Genomic DNA, 19,397 nt, shown 5'->3' with positions numbered 1-19,397 from the left:
CTGAGATATTCTTCCTCCACAACTCATTCTCCATCAGAAAGCAAGCTCAATGTAAGAACTGAGCATCTTTCTTCTAGATTACCTTTCCCTCTGGTCTTGTTCTAAACAGGTGGCAATAAATCTGAAATTCGATGCATGCTTTCAACGCTCAGTGAATATCAAAATACCCAAAGATAGCTTTTCCTATTACAAATACTATAAAAATATTACTTCAAGAGCCAAAAAGAATAAAATCAAAAGAGAAAATTTCTTTTTAATCTCAAGATCTATATTTTGTTCAAGAACTCTTTAAGACTCATGGTCAGGAAGGAAATATATTTAATAACTTTATAATTCTTACGGTTGAATGAAGAAGTTACCTAGAAAAAAAATACATTTCAATGTAGTAATTACATGAAATATGTCAGTATGTGTGAAAAAAATGTTTACTTCCACTTTCCTTGCACAATTTTTAAAGTTAAGCAAGCTTTTATTCCATCGGGGTTTGTAACAATTTCAGTGACTGGCTCTGTTGGCCCCAATCTCTCCTCAAGCAGGAGAATTAGTGGAAGCTAGCTGGGTACCTAGTACCTTCCCTTAGGAATCCCTAACAAAAATTCAAAATATGCATAGCTTTGGCAATACAAATTCTGAGTTGATAATTTTGAAAATCCCCATAATGCTGTCTGGTCTTTGTCAAAAATGAGATCTTATCTCATTATAAGAGCTCCCAGAATACTCTATAGAAACCAACATAGCACGGTGGGGAAAAAACATAGGTTAGAGTAAGAAAACCCCAGTTGAGCATTATTAGCTGTGTGACCTTGAGAAATTCATCACCTTCTCTGAACCTCAAATGCTTCATTAGTAAAGTGAAGGATCACGTTCATAATTCTTAGTAATCTCTTTAACCTAAAGGTTACCATAAGTGTTAAAGAATGCTTATGAGGTGTCTAACAGATACTAAGCACTCAATAAAGGGTAGTCATTTATTAATAAACGTGACAGTAGGCTCTTTAAAACAGTAATTCTTAGAAGTAGATGCTTATGTGGCCTAGCACTGGTCCTTGGTAAAACTATGAACTAGGCCAAGTTTGTCTTTTAAACTCCCTGCTCACCTTTTCAATGCTACCTTCCAAATCCAGTGTAAAACTGGCCCAGAAAACCTGACAAAAGGGTAAGAGGAAACACTTGAGTCTACAGTGAATGAGTTAAAAAGATATGTCGTAAAGAATCAAACACCCCATAAAGCTTTTGAAGACAGGTTTATTTATATATAAGCGCATGAAACTGAATACAGAAACTTTATTAAAATACTGTATATTACAAATTTTTAATCCAATAAATTCTGTGTAATGACATTTAAGTGCTGGATTCACTTTTAACAGTTGTTTTGTGTGTATCAGTAAAGAGTTCACCCTGTATATTACGAAGAGGAGAGACACACATGGACCTCAGAAATGGTCCTGAGATTAGACAGTGGGTGATGTTAATTGTGCATCTTTTCTTTAAAGCAGTGAATTGGAATCTAGATCTTGTCTTTGCAGACCAACTTTCTATAATCAAAAATAACTTGCATATATTTATTGCTGCCCTTTGAAGAAAATGAGTGGTGAAAAATAATTTAAAATAAAGAGCAACATTTCTATGCTTACTACAATTAAAATAATTAAAATTCACTGCAAAGTTTGTGTTATCCAGGAAATTATGCTATATACACAATGAGATTTGTACATGAATTGGAAATAAAAAATTGCTTATATAAAATTAAAAATCAATAGTATACAATATTTACAGCTTGTTAGGTATTATAAATAAACATACTTTTTAAATAACCCTTCAAAATTAAACTGTATTATGTAAACATGCAGTACACATACTCATACAGTGTGGTTTATAGTCTTAACAGAAGGGGGAAAATTGTGTTCACGTAATGTAGGATACTTCATCACATACGCCTTTGTTTTTATGCGTTACCCCTCCAAGGTTTCTTCTTCCTGTCTTTAAGCTTCACAGTACGTTAAGTATTTCTATAGTAAAAAAAAACAAAAGAAATCCCTGTTGGTAAACGTATTCCTAAAAGTTACATGAAGTGTCTGCCCTTGCACTACAATATAAAGCTCACACTGTTCACGCTAGACTCTCTAATTTACAACAAAACCAAATTTTAAAATTCCACATTCAATTGTCTTGACATTTTCTCTCATTTCAAACTCACTTGGAAAAAGAAAAAAAGACAAATACCACATCATGAAAATGTAATGAAAGCAGTTGTCATCTGTCATAGTCAATGGTGAAATAACTGATTTTTACTAAACCGCAAGGACCTAATTCAATTACACTGTTCCTCACCTCTGAATCCCCAGCAATAGGTGTACCAATCCTGAATCTTACTAAATTCACTTTGCGAAAGTATCTTAACTTCCAAGGCACTAAGGCATCAGTTAGCTTTTAAAAACTGCACTGTGGTTTACTAAATGATTCATCAGTGGTCTGAGAGTTAACACAATTTGAAAGTGAGTTTTTAATACCTATCAGGTAAACTATGTTTTTGCTGTGTGAATAAAAACATTTTCATTGATTAAGATAAAGTTGATCCCCTCATTCTAGAATGACTAGAATTGAGAGTTAATACTTTACAGTAGGATCCTATGAATTTTACCTAGTTATATGACTGAAATGAAAAATACTGTGGAATTTTATATTGGTAGAGCTCGTGTGTGTGCGTGTGTTTGAGAGACGTACAGAACTTTTAAAATTCCTCCATCGTAAATGCATCCAATATCACAAATACCAAGAAAGTGTCAACAATTAGACTATCAACTCATCCAGCATTAAAGTAAATCATTTTTGATTACTTTTCAAACAAGTGCCTCTATTTTGCCTTCTATGGAGAAAACTTTAAAATGTTCCTTCCCAAAGATACTCAGTGATGATGTATAAATACTTTAATTTAAAAACAAAGGGAACTTTTCACCACCAATAGTACTGTCAAGTTATCATTCATTTATACAGGGCTATAAAAAATGATGCTTTTTAGAAATTATCAATATGTAATATGTTTAGGAGAGAAAGTGTTATAGTTATGGTGATTATGCATTATAGTTCCTCTTCCTATATATTTATGTAACACTGCTTTCCAGTTTCAGTTACATACGTAAATACAGTTCCCAAATGGGGACAGTCATGTCACCACTGAGGGGAGGTATATACGGGCACAGGATATAATTTAAAAAAACATGTAGGAGGTCCACGCTCTCTTGACTTGCTTATAGTATTTAATTTTCAGCAAGATTATAGCTGCATAACCATAAGGTGCTAAGAACATTCTCTTCTAAACCAGCACTTTTGAGTCTATCAACAAACTGTACATGTTTAAACTTTACCATATGACATCTGTATGGAAGGGGGAGGAATATTTTTAAGAAACTGCTAAATTAGTTCTCAAAATCAGGAAAGGGTTATTACATAAGTTCAACATATGTGCAATGAATGTGAAGAATGTGAAAATGAGTCCCCTAAGCTCAGGGGAGGTGGCTACAGTTCACAGCTTAGTGCTCTCAGAAATTTGGGTGTTTCCACTAATCTAATAGTGTATTAACTGGTATATCTCCACGTTTACTGAAAATACTTTATATATTAAGCATTACTTCCTCTAAACAAATTCATAGATACATTTTTAGATAACAACTTCAGCAACCTCCTCAAAAACATTGCATTGCCTACACTGAACAGACATCCTTAAGTTAGTAGGCAAACCTACCACCACGCGCACAAAAATGTAGTACGATTTCAAAATGCTTTGTGGTAAGTTTAGTCTCACACATAAAAAAACACTGCATTTTGCAAACATGCACTAAATGTACTCATACAGTGTAGTTTATAGTCTTAACAGAGGGGGAAACTGTGTTCACGTAACGCAGGGTGCTTCATCAAGTGTGTCTGTGTTTTTGTGTGTACCCCTCCGACATTTCTTCCTGTCTTTAAACTTCCCTCTGCTATAAATGCTACCACATGTTAGAAGAAGTTAATCAGTTTTTAATCAAATGATGTCCTTTTTATGCTGTAGAGTCTTCCTCCACGATGTTATAAAAAGGACAGGAAGATAAGGGAAATTACTAGTCAATTTTAACCACTGAGATTCTCACCCGATTATTAAAAGAAACAACCGTTTACCCAGTTACCCAAGTGTTGCCAAACTTCTCTGCAATCTAGGTCACTAGAATTTCTTCAGTAACTTTCCACATTCTTCCATCTTAAAAACAAATGGCAACTCTTTGAAGAGTTCTGATTAAGACTTTCTGAGAGAAACATTTGTAATAGTGAGAATGAAGTAGCTTGCGAACATTTCAGAAAGTCCTCTTAACATCTTGTTACTTCTTGAATTATAAAATGGACATAAATTAAAAATAAAAGTATTTCCTTTTAAGTTAAAAACAAACAAACAACAAGTAGGGCTTAAGCACTTTTGGTCCACGGAAGGAGGGACGTGGCAGACACTGCAAGCCAGTTCTGTTCTCACCCCGCACGGTGAAGCCACAGGCTGGGGCGGCGGGAGGTACACAGAGGGAGGGGACACCCCTCCACCCCGAAAGCAAGGAGAGTAAGTTGCATGTAGTGGAGATTCAATGAATATTGGCTGGGTAAATCCAAAAGAAGCAAGCAGGATAAGGTAAGGGCTAAATCCCGGCTACTTCTCCCTTTCCCTGTTTTAACTAGTAATAAACACAGCCTGATATCGAATCCGGCTTGCCCTGCTGCCCTTTCCATTGCCACCAATTCCCAAAAGTGCTCTTAGAAAACTATCTGCTGATTTGAAAACTAAAGAGGTGGAGAGGAGAAGCAACATTATCAGAGAAATTTTTTAGTTTCCATCTTAAAATATATGTAGGGAAAATGTAGAAATGGAAGAAAACAGTTGAATCTTACAAAACAATATATCCAATTGGTATTGCAAAGTGTATTTAAAGAAAATTATAATGACTATTGATCATTTACTGTTAAATACTGAGTCGTCTCTTAGTATCCATAGTGGATTGATTCCAGCACCCGCATGGATACCAAAATTTGAGGATGCTTATAGAAAATGGCCATTATAGAAAATGGTGTAGTATTTGCATATAACCTATGCATATTCTCCCATATACTTTAAATCATCTATTGATTACTTATAATACCTTATACAATGTAAGTGCTATGTAAGTGGTGTAAATAGAGTGTAAATGCTATATGAATAGTTGCCTGTGTGGGGCAAATTTATGTTTTGCTTTTTGGAACTTTCTGGAAATTTTTTCTGAATATTTCAATCCAAGGTTGGTTGAATCCCTGAATGCGGAACCGCAGATACGGAGAGCTGACTGTACTGTTTCGCCATCATAAACAAAAAGTCAACAAGTGGGAGGGCCTGGATTCAGATCTATGTCACGGTATTCCATTTGGTTAATAAACCGAGAAAAATCAGAATTGGGGGAAAAAAACAGGGCTTAAGCTCTCAGCTAGAAGCAAGATATTCTCCCAACTGTTTTAGGATTTAAATCATCTTGGTAGCTCTTGGGGACTCAAGGGTGGGAACCCCATCTTGGTCATCCTTGTACTTACTACAGAAGCACTTTGTACACAGTAGATCCACCAAAAATGTTTACAAAACTGAATTCGTTGGCGTGTAAGTGCCAGCTTGGGCACACTGACATGGCAGCCCCACTCCCCTCATCTTAATTAGAGGTTCTCTAAAGACGTTTTCCAAGAACATTTTAAAAACTATTCCTGTTCCTTACATCACAAATATATGATACACAGGGCAGCTCATTTCTTTATTTCTCACTTAAAGTACAAACAAAACCCTCACATCTTGGGGGGGCAGTAGAAATGTATGCTGCAAATACTAAGAAAGTACATTGGGTTACAAACTACAACACTGTTCAGTAAGCACTAAGATCTAAAGTAAGAATGAGTAACCTGCGAACACTGGACATGGCCGCCACTTAGGACTCTCCTTATGTTAACTCCCTGTGTTAACTAATTAACAATCCGTTTGGGCATATAGGAGTCTCTTCTCTGAGGAACCGATTTCACTGCCAGCAATATTTTATTAAGCATTTTTACAAATAACGAAGTGTAAACTGCAGAGGATTTCCCCCTTCCCTCCTGCATTTTTCACAAAGAAAATTTACTGCTAAGTCACATGTAAATTTTAAGAAGATTGAACCCAAATACATCAATAAGGGCTTTTGTCACATCACAAACAAGGATCTCTAGCACTATTAAACCAAGAAAACTTTCCCCAAATTAAAAAATCATCTCAAAGTTCCTTAAACCTATTTAAAAGATCATTCAACTGAGCAAATGTATCAAATTCTCCACGATAATGTCCAAGTGTTCATTGAACAGAAGCTTTCCAATTAGACTGTATTCATATATAGCAGCTTTATATATATATATGTGTGTATATAATGATATATGTGTATGTAGATATATATCATTAAATGTTACTTGTCTCTATAAGAAAACCAATAACATTTAAAAAATCTCATCACAGAAACAGCTATTAAGACATTTCACCAATTCACGCTATCAACTGCATTTCAAAACATCGAAATAGTAACAGTTGCACAAAATCCCAATGGAAGCAACTAAAAACAACAAAGAAACCAAAAATTCCCCCAAAAGTTAAAAGCACACACACACACACACACACACACACACACACACACTCCTCATAACGTAAAGCAACTTGATAACGAGATAACTGCAGGACACTCTACAAACTGATCCACCTTCTCATACTTCATTCTAGAGCAGAAACAGGAGTTTCATTCTCTTTGGTCCATGCAGCCATACACTTAACGTGTCCAAGTTATTTTCTGGCTAATTTCAGATTCTGAACCATGTGTTCCATGTTACCTTACCATGGTAACTTTCTGAAACATAAAATAACCATGTGTTAAAATAAATATTCATTTCTGTAGATCTCAAACCATTTCAACATGTTACTGGTAATTCCTCCCAAAGAATATGAACACTTTAAATTATTGACCAAAGAATTTAAAGAATAACCAAAGTAAAGGAAGAACACAATTCAAGTCTAACAGAAAAGGAAAAATCAAATTGACTTGGAAGATTTAGGCCTAAATTTAATTTAAGAAAATGTCAGGAATATAAAGAACACATGAAAACAATTTCAGGCTTGAACATAATAAAAAGAATCAATTTTAAGGTTTACTTTAAAGATCTCTAAGAATGCATACTTGCTTCTTGGGTTTTTAAAAACAAATTTCCAAGCCACAGTGTTATTATTAAACTCCCGCACTGCCCCAAACTGGCTTCCATACTGGTAAAATACCCCCACTTCCTCATCGGTGAGTTGTTGATACTACTCAGCTTTTGGGTGGAGAAACGGTGCTGTGGGTAACAAAGGTCTTATATTTGAATGGAACCTAATAGAAACGTATGTTTTTCCAAATTAGGTTATAAAACAGTGAGGCTAGAGTATCAGATTATTGTTTGGATTGTCCTTAACTTATATTTTCTGCAGTTGGCTCTTCCTTTGAGTTACCATATATATAATTGTACCTGGTATTAAAAAAATCTCAGTAGGAGACAAATTCCACCAGGTTCTGTGTTGCCCTTACTTCTTGTACTCTTAAATACAATTACATATTGCCAAAACCTCTTAAAACCTCTAAGAATTTTTTCATTCTAATAAATGTCATCACAGATTCTAGTAAACTTAAATAACAGCATAAAACAAGAGCTGAACAACTGAAATGAATAACTCAATATGCATTCAATATTGTATTGATATGCTGAGATTTGTTGCCAAATTTTATAATTATTTACTATATTCCCCAATTTTTACTCAGAGAAATTATGATGCTACCACATACCCAAAGTAAGATAGCTTATTACTCTTCCTATATGTTTCTTATCTACAAATGAGGCTTCTTGTTTTCATAGCCTAATTTAGGCCACTCTTTAAATACAGTTAATACTCCAGAATGAAAGACTGCTTATGTTTTGTCAAAAATCAAGGTATATGCAACAAGTGATATAATCCCACTGAGATACTAGTTGTAAAGATGTTTTCTCCATGAGCTACATGGCAAAAACTTTCTTTAGAAGGGTCAAGAATGCAACGTGCATTTCAGATTTCTTACAAAATTTATAAGAAAATTTTCAAATTATACTTTTGTGACACACAAGCTACAATCAATGTGTATGACCCATAAAGTTTTTAAATTCATATCAATAGAATGTTTATGTATGAGGGAAACTATTAAAAGAGTGTTACTTAAGTGAGTGAAAAGGATGCACCCTATAGATCTACTTTGAGTCCTTAAAAGAGTTCAGCAGTTTTCCATTAAGTATTATTTTTCACGTAAGTAACAATAATGCCTAATTTATATGAAAGCCCTAAATCCCAGAAACGTTCAACATTAAAAATCAAATAATTTGTCTCACGTTAAATGATTCAGTATTCAGCACTCATACGGGATTTAGCATTACAAAACAAAAATCTCACTACACCACCTGAATTCATGTCAGATATGCTCACAGCACTCATCTACATCTACACTTGCAAATTTCACATGATCAATGTTAAAAAAAAGAAAAGAGTTTGGCACATATGTCAATTCTTCAAAACGTCCCTGTAACTTAACACAACACCGTTAAGAACGATGATTCAACGCCAGTGTTAACCTGATTGGCAGCTAAACAAGGTGCTTTTTCTTGTAGCTTCACGTAGTGTCATGCGCCTTGCCTGGGACGGAGGCACGTAAGGTGCGGTGCGGTAGTGCAATCACTTGAACACCAGAGGGCAATCTTCCCACACAGCTCAAGGCCTTATGTTTTGACCTGCTCCTTCCACATTCTTGTACAATTTCCTTCCCTTGTTAACAATGCCATTTTCAGAGAATCTGTACATCTGCTTCCTTATGTGAAGTAAGACATGCCCACAGAAACCTCAGAGTGTGGCGAGAATCCTTGAAAAGGAGATGATTAATGTCAGTACGGTCTGTCCAACGCCCCACACCAGTGCTTCCAAGGGGGCCATGTTCTTCCCTGCCACTCTGTAAATGCCAGCGACTGCTGCACCTAGACGAGAAAGAGGGAGAGACAAATAACACCTTCATTCATTCTGAGACACGCTACATGGCTGTAACTTAAAATCTCTTTTCATCTGAGCCAAACAGTAAATCATCAATCATTCTCATTTTATAATTTTCTATGAAAGAGTTCCCATGTGATTGGTAAAAGTTACTCTACCATACCGCATTTACCCACAAAATTGAATAACAGGCTTTTCTATTCAACTGCAAAATATGTATTTATGGTATATGCTGCTTACTTGACATAAAATATGTTCATAAAACACGAGTAATTCATTATTGTAATCTCTCAGCTGGCTGTTAAATCGGCCAGACCTCATCGGCACTTTTATAAACATATGACACCATATATTGGTAGTTATAAATAATAATACAGAAAACCATACAATTTAATATAATTTCTAAATTATTCAAGAAGAAAGTTAATATTAAAGGAATTTTAATTTATTTCAGTAAAATGAATTAATTCTTAAATGTCCCATAAAATATCAGAATTGTGACTAACGTGCTTCACAATCTACCATATAAAATGGTTTCAGTGTCTTAATAAAGCGTACGACTGGAAAGTCATTCTCTTTTTAAGGCTGAGTAATATTCCATTGTGTATATGTGCCACATCTTCTTTATCCATTCATCCGATGATGGGCGCTTAGGTTGTTTCCATGTCCTGGCTATTGTAAATAGAGCTGCAATGAACATTTTGGTACATGACTCTTTTTGAATTTTGGTTTTCTCAGGGTATATGCCAAGTAGTGGGATTGCTGGGTCATATGGTAATTCTATTTGTAGTTTTTTAAGGGAGACGAGTATCTTGACATCTAATAAAAGTGGAGTATGAACCTGACATCCATCTGTTCTAGGAGAAATTTTTAGATAACGTGCATTTCTGAGAATGAGAGAATCTCAGGAGCTTCAGAGCCCCGAGGCTCGGTTCAACACTTCATCTTATTGCTATAGTATGTATAATGATGTGGTATCTATGAGGCTGATTTTAAAAGTACATTCAGAAATCATAAAAGGAGGAAACATTTAAACTATGGTTATGCCATCTCACAGGTTGAGATGGCCTTACAACTCTTCTCTAGAAAAAACTGTCTATGTATCCTAGAATGATCAAACAAAAAGAACAGAAATAAATTATTTGAAGACACTGAATTATAATTATTTGAGATAGAAATTCTACCCATAAAAATTAGCTAAGAATTAACTCCAGAGTTCACTTAAATTCAAAATATTCTATTCCTCCATAGAAGATATAAATAGGAAAAGCAAATTATTAATTTAAGCCAAGGGCTTTCATATACATATTTTAAAGAAGGAATTAAAATATATAGTATATTTACAGCATACTGTGTATCTTGACAGGAACTTTATCATCTTAAATATGATACCACTCCTGAGTATTATTACTTAATTTAAAGATGAAAAAAACAGAGGTTCAGAGAGTTTCAATTACTAGCCCAAGGAAATATAGTAAGTACAGAGCTGGAATTTCAATCCAGGTTAGTCTGGCTATAAATTTCCAAATCATTCTATCATTTCACATTTACACCCAGTGAAAAAGAGAATAAGGAATTCATAAAATAATAAAGTAACTGATAATCATCTCAATACTAAATAAAACTCCTAGTAGCACCAACATTTACTTAATCAAGTAATAAACTTCACTAGTACAATTAATCATATCCTCAAATTTTAGAATTGGATAACGTTCTGAAAATATTTTAAAGATCTTAGCCTTCTTTGTTATCAGAAATTATGTTAAAATAAACCTGAGAAATACTGTCTTTACTTTGGGTTCACCCTAGATTTCCATGACTATCTTCAATTTTAAAAACCACAATTTGGCCTCCATTTCTCCAGCACTAAATTTTCAAAAATGACCCAAAAGGTGAAAAACGTAGCAATTACTAGCTCAGGCTGCCTGGGAAGTGCCAATTTGTTAATTCAAACATCTCATGCTTATATAAAGTTAAGAGCATGGATTTTGGAGCTAGACTTGGGGGTTAAAATCCAAGCTCCACTAATTAGTAGCTGTGGGACACTGAGCAATCACTTAACCTCCCTGTGCCTTATTTCTTCAACTGTAAAATGGGTGGGTTTGAAGATAATACTTGGAAAGTGCTTAAAATAGTGTCTGGTCCCAGTACGTACTCCAAATTTTGGTTAGTAGTTGTTGCAGTAGTAAATGATAAAGGAATTTCCAATCAGTGATTCATCATTCAATAAATGGTGTGGAACAACTGATATCCACTTGGAAGAAATAAATGTAGGTCCCTACTTCACACCACTCCCCAGAGTGAATTCAGATGGGTTAAAAAACTAGATGTTAAAAGCAAATAAATAAAATGAATTTCACTTTGGAAGGCTTGCTGTTTGAGGAATAACTTACAAAACCACCAATAACCCACTTTTCTTTACACTCTTTCAAGAAACAGAGGATAAGATCTTCAACCCTATAATGTAAGGGGAGAAAAACCACAGTAAAACTCCAGAGTTTCCAAAATCAAGAGAGATATTTATAGTGTTATACAGAAAATAAAACGAACTACTGTTTTCCGCCCAGCAGAGAATCAGGAACCAATGTGTAAGTTACAGCTTCCTTCAGAAACAGATTTACACTAGCTCCCATTGCACTATATCATTTCACAACCCAGAAGCGCTAGTCAGAAAAGACTGTTCCAGTGGAACTCTTAATCGAAAAGATCTGAAAGAAAACAATTTTGTGTGCCTATTAAATGATTCTGGAAACACTGCTATTAAATATTGAGCAGATATGAAGGAGTATTTATAAAATACATGTAGACTGTTAAAAAAAACACACACACGACAAATTCCCAAGTACCACCATCCAACTGAAGAAAAGAACATTACTATTTCATTTGAGGTTCCAGTGCACTCTCCCCAGTCACATCCCATTCCCTCCCAAATTTGGTTTTTATCATTCCTTTGCTTTTCTTCAGCTTTACTGCCTGCCTATATCCTAAGATATCTGTTATTTAGTTTTTTAAATAAATGAATTTTATATAAATTGATACTGTAAGTATTTTGGAATTTTTGGCTCAAGGTTATATTCAGAAAATTATCCATCTTGTTGTATACAGCAGTAATTCATACATTTCCAATGTTGTACAGAATTCCAAGTATGAATATACCACAACTTATTTATCCATTCTACTGGGGATGACATTGTTTCTAGTCCTTAACAATGACAAACCCTGTTTCTGTGAACATCCTTGTAACATGACCTCTGGCACACATACACAATCACGAGTTTCTCCAGAACGTGGGTAAAAGCAGAATGGCTCAGTCCTACGTTATGGGCATTTTCAACTTTACCAGGTAATGCCAACTTGTTTTCCAAAGTAATTGTACCAATTTATATCCCAGTTACTCCATATCCTCAGAAAAAATTTTTTTGTCAATCTGGCAGGTAAGAGATGTTATCTCTGCAATTAATTTGGGTTTCCCTGATTTTTAATGTCATTGAGCTTTTCCTCACATATTCTTCACATTTGGCCATTAGGGTTTCTACTTCTATGAAATGTTTGTCAAATCTTTTGTCCATTTTTCTAGTAGACTGTCATTTTCTTATTTGATTCATAGGGTTTTTTAAAATATAGTTTGGATATTAATCTTTTTACATTTGTATAAGCTAACAAATATCTTCCCCCAATTTGTGCTTTAGTTTTCACTCCTGTTAAGATGTATTTTGCTGAACAACAGCCAGTTGAAGGAGTACAAATATTGTGATCGTTATTTTCTTGGTGAAGTGTATGCAAGAATGAAGGAGGCAGAAGTGTACAGGGTGCCTGAAATAAGTGAGACATGTTTGGAACTGCCACTGTGAACAACAGCAGAAGGTATCAGTTAGAAATATGTAAAGATCCCCAAAGTATTAAGGAGCTAGAGAAGACTGGCATAGCAAAGATGAAGTGGAGAAAGCAATTCTGCTGAGCTGAGCTGAAGGTAAATAACAGGTGTAAACCTGCAAGGACAAGGGTGACTAGGAGAAGAGTGACCAGTGACAGAGATGTCCGTATACAGCAACATAAAGTGTCTGCAGAGAGGTGGACCACTGAAAAGTGATTTGATCTGCCCTCCACATTCCTGAGAGAACGCAAATATGAAGGTTAAGGCAGATTTGGTTCTAATGGTGTTGATTCTCAGTTTGTGTAATCAGATCAGGGGTCAGCAAACTATGATCCACAGGTCCAGTCTGACTCACCACCTGTTTTTGTACAGCATGTGAGCTAAGAATGGTTTTTACATTTTTAAATGGTTTAAAAAAAATCAAAAGAATAATAATATTTCATGATACGTAAAAATTATATGAAATTCAAACTTTAGTATCCATAAATAATGTTTTATTGGCATACAGCCGTAGTCATTTCTGATACTGAACTATCTTTGCACTCCTAGGATAACATTCTTAAAGTAAATGAACCTATACTTTTCCATCCTTCTGTAGTCTTCAACTTGTTTAGCAACAAGATTACTTTGATCCAGCAAATATGCCGTGCACAGTTTTTAATCTTTCCATTTCCTGCAATAATTTGGAAAAAATAGGAACTGTTCCCTGAAAATTTGGTAGAACTCATCTGTAAACCTCATTTGAGTCTGGACTTCTTTTGGGAGGAGAAGTCTTCAACATTTCAATTGTTTAAACATACTTATTGTATTATTCATATTTTCTCTTTCTTCTTATGCCAATTTTAGCAACTTATATTTAGGAATATATAACTTTACAAAACTGTCGTTTTTATAATCCTTTATTCTACCTTTATTATTGAGTCTGTAGTTATTTCTTCTATGTTGTTCCATATTTTACTTTTCTGCCTTAACTATTTTAGAGGTACGGCAGCAATCTATTCACCTTAGTATCTTTCCAGAAAACCAGTTTTTTGCTTTGTTATTAATCTCTCATAAACTCAACTTTAAAAACTTAAATGCATTTCTCTATAAATAAAAAAAATATATATATAATAAAACTAAAACTAAACAATGTAATTAAAAAAGATACCATGCACAACAACCATAACATAATAAGAGTTTAGGAATTAACTTAATCAAAATATACAACTCTCCTATTGAAAAAAACACTTTTAAACTCTAAAAAAAAACGTAGAAAATGATCTGAACAAATGGAGATATATTACATGTTCCTGGGTGGTATTTAATTTAATATGTCAATTCTTCCCAAATTAACCGCTACAATCAATTAAATCCCCATAAAAATCACAGTTATACTTTTTGAGGAACTCAGTAGACATATTCTAAAATTTCTATGAAAGAATAAAAGTCCATGAATAGTTATGTTAACTTTGAGAAAGAAAAGAAATGAGAGGGACCAGCCCCACCAGATATTAAGAAATACTACAAAATAATAGAGACAAAAAAATGAGGCCTTGCTGCAAGAACAGATAAAAAGACTAACAAACCAGAACAGAATTTGAAGGCAGGTCCATGTACCTTGAGAACACAGTACACAAAAAAGGATGAATCAATGGATAGATTTTTTTAGTGATGTGGTAAAAATGGACTTACTACATGGGAGGACAAAAAAGATACACAAGGAATCCTATCTAATTCCAAACACAAAGATAGACTCTAGACCAGAAGGCAAATTATGACCTGAATGTCAGACATCTGTTTTTGTAAATAAAGTTTTATTGGAAAAAGCCACGCCTATTCATTTACCAATGTCTATGGCTGCTTTTATGCCCTAATGGCAGAGCAGAATAGTAGTGACACAGACCCTCTGGCCTGCAACGTTTAAAATAGTTACTGTCTGGCCTTTTAAGAAAATGTTTGCTCAGTCCTGCTCTAGATAAATTAAAGGCTTTAATACAAAGGTAAAACTATAAAATTAACAAAAGAAAATATATCAGAGTATCTTTTGACCTTGGTGTGGAGGAGAACTTCTTAAATAAAATTCTAAATTATAAACCATAGGCAAAATGACTCTTTAAGCTGATTATATAGAATAAAGATTTCTGCTCAATAAACAACATCATGGATGAAGGTACTGATAAAAGACAGAGATGTTATTTGCAAAGTTCAAAACCAATAAGACACCAATACATCTAAGAAACATCTATCATTTAATAAAAAACAAGAACCCCAAAAGAAAAGCACAGAATTTAAAGAAGCAATTTGTAGAAGAAGAAATCTAAATATATGATAAGAATAGAAAGAGATGTTCAAATTCATTAGTAATCAGAGAAATGCAAATTAAACTAACAAAGAGGTGTCACTTTAACCCTCAGACTCGCTAAAATTAGACAGCAATACAATGCCAAGCAATGGCATTATAGAGAAACCCATTTCCTCCCACTTCTGGTATTAACTATCAGTACTAACTAAAATGAAAAATATCACTCTATTCTGGAAATAAAAATCTAAGAGGGGGCTTCCCTGGTGGCGCAGTGGTTGGGAGTCCACCTGCCGATGCGGGGGGCACGGCTTCGTGCCCCGGTCCGGGAGGATCCCACGTGCTGCGGAGCGGCTGGGCCCGTGGGCCATTGCCGCTGGGCCTGCGCGTCCGGAGCCTGTGCTCCACGACGGGAGAGGCCGCAGCGTTGAGAGGCCCGCGTACCGCAAACAAAAAAACAAAAAAAAAAAACCTAAGAGGTAGTAAAATATAATAGATATGTATCTATATTCAGTCAGCCATCATTTGCTTAATACAGATATTTAGCCATCATTTGCTGAACTGAATATACAGCTGTGATTGTGCTAGCACTCACAAAATACATTAAGAAAATAAATGCAGTTAAATATTCACATTGGCTAGTTTTCTTAATTCAAGTGTTTGCAGGTCAAAAAATTAGCCAGAAGAAATTTATATGTTTTATTGTTAACCTGGATACAAATTTTTACTTGAAATTGTGTCAGACATATTTGTAAGGATTTTTAAATATAACACTGCGGTTTCCAAAATCATTAGCTTATTTTATTCCTGACTGAATTGAAAGCAGGTAATATATAGATACACATCATTAGGGAAGTAGAATCATGTTCTCTTTAAAATTTCACAATAATTTACAGCAATAAACACATATACAACACACATACTACTTTTGACTTCGGAACAAGCTGTTCCTTCTTCCTTCCTCCTCTGTTTACGGTTCCACAATTGGAGCAGTGGCCCACATCAAGAATGTCAGCAGTCCCTTTCATGTCTCTTTGTATGCCACCACAGTGAATAACAACTAATTTGGATTTTTCCCTTTGCCACAGTCCTGACACCAACTCCTTTTCCAACCCACCGCCACTAGTCTAGTTCAGATCTAGCCTCAATTCAGATCACAGTTAATGCCTCAGCCCTTCTTCTTTCCCCTTTTTCCTCCCTTCTTCCCTCCCCCCACTTTCTTCCTTCCTTTCCTCTGTGCTTCCTCCCTCACTACATCCATCTATCCAACCAGTATTTTCTGAGTATCTGTTCTATTCCAGGTACGGTTTTATTGTTGGAGATTCAGCAGTGATGAAGACAGACAAGGTCCCTGCCCTTTCAGAGTTTCTTCTTGGTTCTTTCTTCACATATATTCTACATTCAGCCATAAAATAGATTTTCCTATTGAATTGCTTTGCCCCTTTCCAACCCCATTCTAAAATATCTAGTTGTTTTCCATGACCCACAGAATAAAGTCCAGACTCTGGCTGGCCGTCCAAGACCCTTGAGGATCTGGCTCTTTCTAGTTGAATTTCCTGCTACTCCACTCTGCACATTCGGTGCTTCAGCGAAATCTGATTTCTTGTTTTAAACTCTACCTATGGCAAAATGAATGAAGTACCACACGAAAAATTTACAGGTTGAATGCAGCACAAAGAAAACCTAACGCAAGATAACACACAAAAACCAAATAGTAAATGAAGGCAGGATGAGAAAATAGACTACTCCCTATTTCCCACAACTATTTTATGACTGTCTTATTTGTGCCACAGGACAAACCCAGAGACATGGGAACAGGGCTCTCCCCTCAAGGCAGGGCATGCTGATCACTCTGGGAAAAGGTGACTGTGGGACACAGAAGGAGGGAGGCCTTGGAGCCATGGAAGAAAAGGACTTCCTCTCATCTCTGGGGCTAAGAATGAACTTAGAAAGGAAGAAGCCCTCGGTGGCGAGTCTTGAAGCAGATCCAGCAGCGACAGCCAGCTACCCTAGCCTCCCAGAAGCCGGCCAGAGTGAACGGCAACAGAAGCTCCGCTGTTCACCTGCAGTGACGAGACCACACGGCAAAGAGGAGCGCCAGTGTCCGGCAGAACCACACGAAGGAAGCAGCTGAGGGCCCTCCAGGCTCAACAGGGTGCATCTAAGTTCTAGCTCCTCTAGCGCAGCAGAAGCCCAGGCTGGAGCTGGGGCCTAAGTACAGCGCTAAGAGGAGAAGGTCAGAGGGAGTGAACCTGAGGGCTGTAGGACACGCACATAAGGCAGCACAGTAGAAAACTTGCAGACAGCTGGAGGACACCGTAAAGTGGCTAATTTCTAGTAGGCCAGGGGAGACTTATATCATAATAATTTGTGTTTAAGAAGGAAGTGCACTATTATGGTCAACCTGTATGCGACAGAGGAGGCAAGAATATAAAATGGAGAAATTCAAGAAGTGCTGCTGGGAAAACTGGACTGCTACATGTAAAAGAATGAAATTAGAACCTTCTCTAGCACCATATACAAAAATAAACTCAAAATGGATTAAAGACCTAGATGTAAGACTGGATACTATAAAACTCCTACAGGAAAACATAGGCAGAACACTCTTTGACATAAATCGCAGCAAGAGTTTTTTGGATCTATCTCCTAAAGTAATGGAAGCAAAAGCAAAAACAAACAAATGGGAACTAATTAAACTTAAAAGCTTTTGCAGAGCAAAGGAAACCATAAACAAAGTGAACCAACAACCTATGGAATGGGAGAAAATATCTTCAAACGATGCGACCGACAAGGATTGATTTCCGAAAATACAAACAGCTCATACAGCTCAACATCAAACAAACAAACAACCCAATCAGAAAATGGGCAGAAGACCTAAATAGGTATTTTTTCAAAGAAGACATACAGATGGCCAATTAGGCATATGAAAAGATGCTCAACATTGCTAATTATTAGAGAAATGCAAATCAAAAATATAATGAGGTATCACCTCACACCAGTCAGAACGGCCATCATCAAAAAGTCTACAAATAATAAATGCTGGAGAGGGTGTGGAGGAAAGGAAGCTCTCCTACACTGTTGGTGGGACTATACATTGGTACAGCCATTATGGAGAACAGTATGGAGGTTCTTTAAAACACTAAAAATAGAGTTACCATATGACTCAGCAATTCTATTCCTGAGCATATATCCGGAGGAAACTCTAATTTAAAATGATACATGTACCCCAATGTTCATTATAGCACTATTTACAAGAGACAATACATGGAAGCAACCTAAGTGTCCATGGACAGATGAATGGATAAAGATGTGGTATATATACACAATGGAATATTACTCAGAATAAAAAAGAATGAAACAATGCCATTTGCAGCAACATGGATGAACCTAGCGATGATCATACTAAGTGAAGTAAGTCAGATAGAAAAAGACAAATATCATATGATATCACTTATATGTGGAATCTAAAAAAAATGATACAAATAGACTTATTTACAAAACAGAAACGCACTCACAGATGTAGAAAATAAAGTTATGCTTACCAAAGGGGAAAGGGGGGGAAGGGATAAATTTGGTATTAACAGATACACACTACTATATATAAAATAGTTAAACAACAAAGACCTACTGTATGGTACAGGGAGCTATATTCAGTATCTTGTAATAACCTATAATGGAAAAGAATTTGAAAAAGAATACATATATATGTATAACTGAATCACTTTGCTGTATACCTGAAACATTGTAAATCAACTATACATCAATAAAAAAATTAAAAACTTTAAAACCCAAGAATTTAAAAGGAAAAAAACATGTAATTGCTACTTCTAAACTTCCAACTGTTCTTAAAATATAAATAAACCAATTTGTCCTGAAATTTATTAAAATGATTAAAAATTAAGACTGTGAAATAACAATAACTAAAGCTTAAAAAAATTTTAAGTATGTCAAAATTAGAATTTATTCCAAGTTTAATTTCCTGGTTTTAAAGAAGGCAAATTATCTGTAATATATTTAGAATATCCTTTTAAAAAAAGAAGGAAGTGCACTTTTATTTTGTAGTCACAGGCAGATGACATTAAGCACCTAAGAGCTATATCTTCACTTTTTTTTTGTTTTTTGGGGTTTTTTTGCAGTACGCGGGCCTCTCATTGTTG

At 35.3% G+C, this 19,397-nt stretch overlaps 1 protein-coding gene across 3 annotated transcripts in view; it reads right to left on the bottom strand.

Moving 5' to 3' along the window:
• Positions 1 to 1,227: 1,227 nt before the first annotated feature.
• TMEM170B (transmembrane protein 170B) overlaps positions 1,228 to 19,397 on the bottom strand; it is a 37,858-nt gene continuing 19,688 nt past the window's right edge. Inside the window, exons 3-5 of one of the 3 annotated variants that reach the window (XR_003005780.1) lie at positions 18,869 to 18,908; positions 8,677 to 9,072; positions 1,228 to 2,009 (exon numbers count right to left, since the gene is read on the bottom strand). Coding sequence is in view for 2 of the 3 variants with exons in the window: in XM_024763954.1 (XP_024619722.1) it covers positions 8,886 to 9,072; positions 18,869 to 18,908 (227 nt within the window). In the remaining variant the exon portion in view is untranslated. Of the gene's footprint in view, positions 9,073 to 18,868; positions 18,909 to 19,397 lie in introns of all 3 variants that reach the window. The other 2 variants (XM_024763954.1, XM_024763970.1) reach the window with 2 other exon arrangements.

Source organism: Neophocaena asiaeorientalis, unplaced genomic scaffold (genome assembly GCF_003031525.2).
Source record: "Neophocaena asiaeorientalis asiaeorientalis breed wild unplaced genomic scaffold, Neophocaena_asiaeorientalis_V1.1 scaffold427, whole genome shotgun sequence".
In the NCBI taxonomy this organism is placed as follows: Eukaryota; Metazoa; Chordata; class Mammalia; order Artiodactyla; family Phocoenidae; genus Neophocaena; species Neophocaena asiaeorientalis.
The sequence above is the reverse complement of the archived record's forward strand: the minus strand, read 5'-3'. Positions and strand labels throughout refer to the sequence as shown.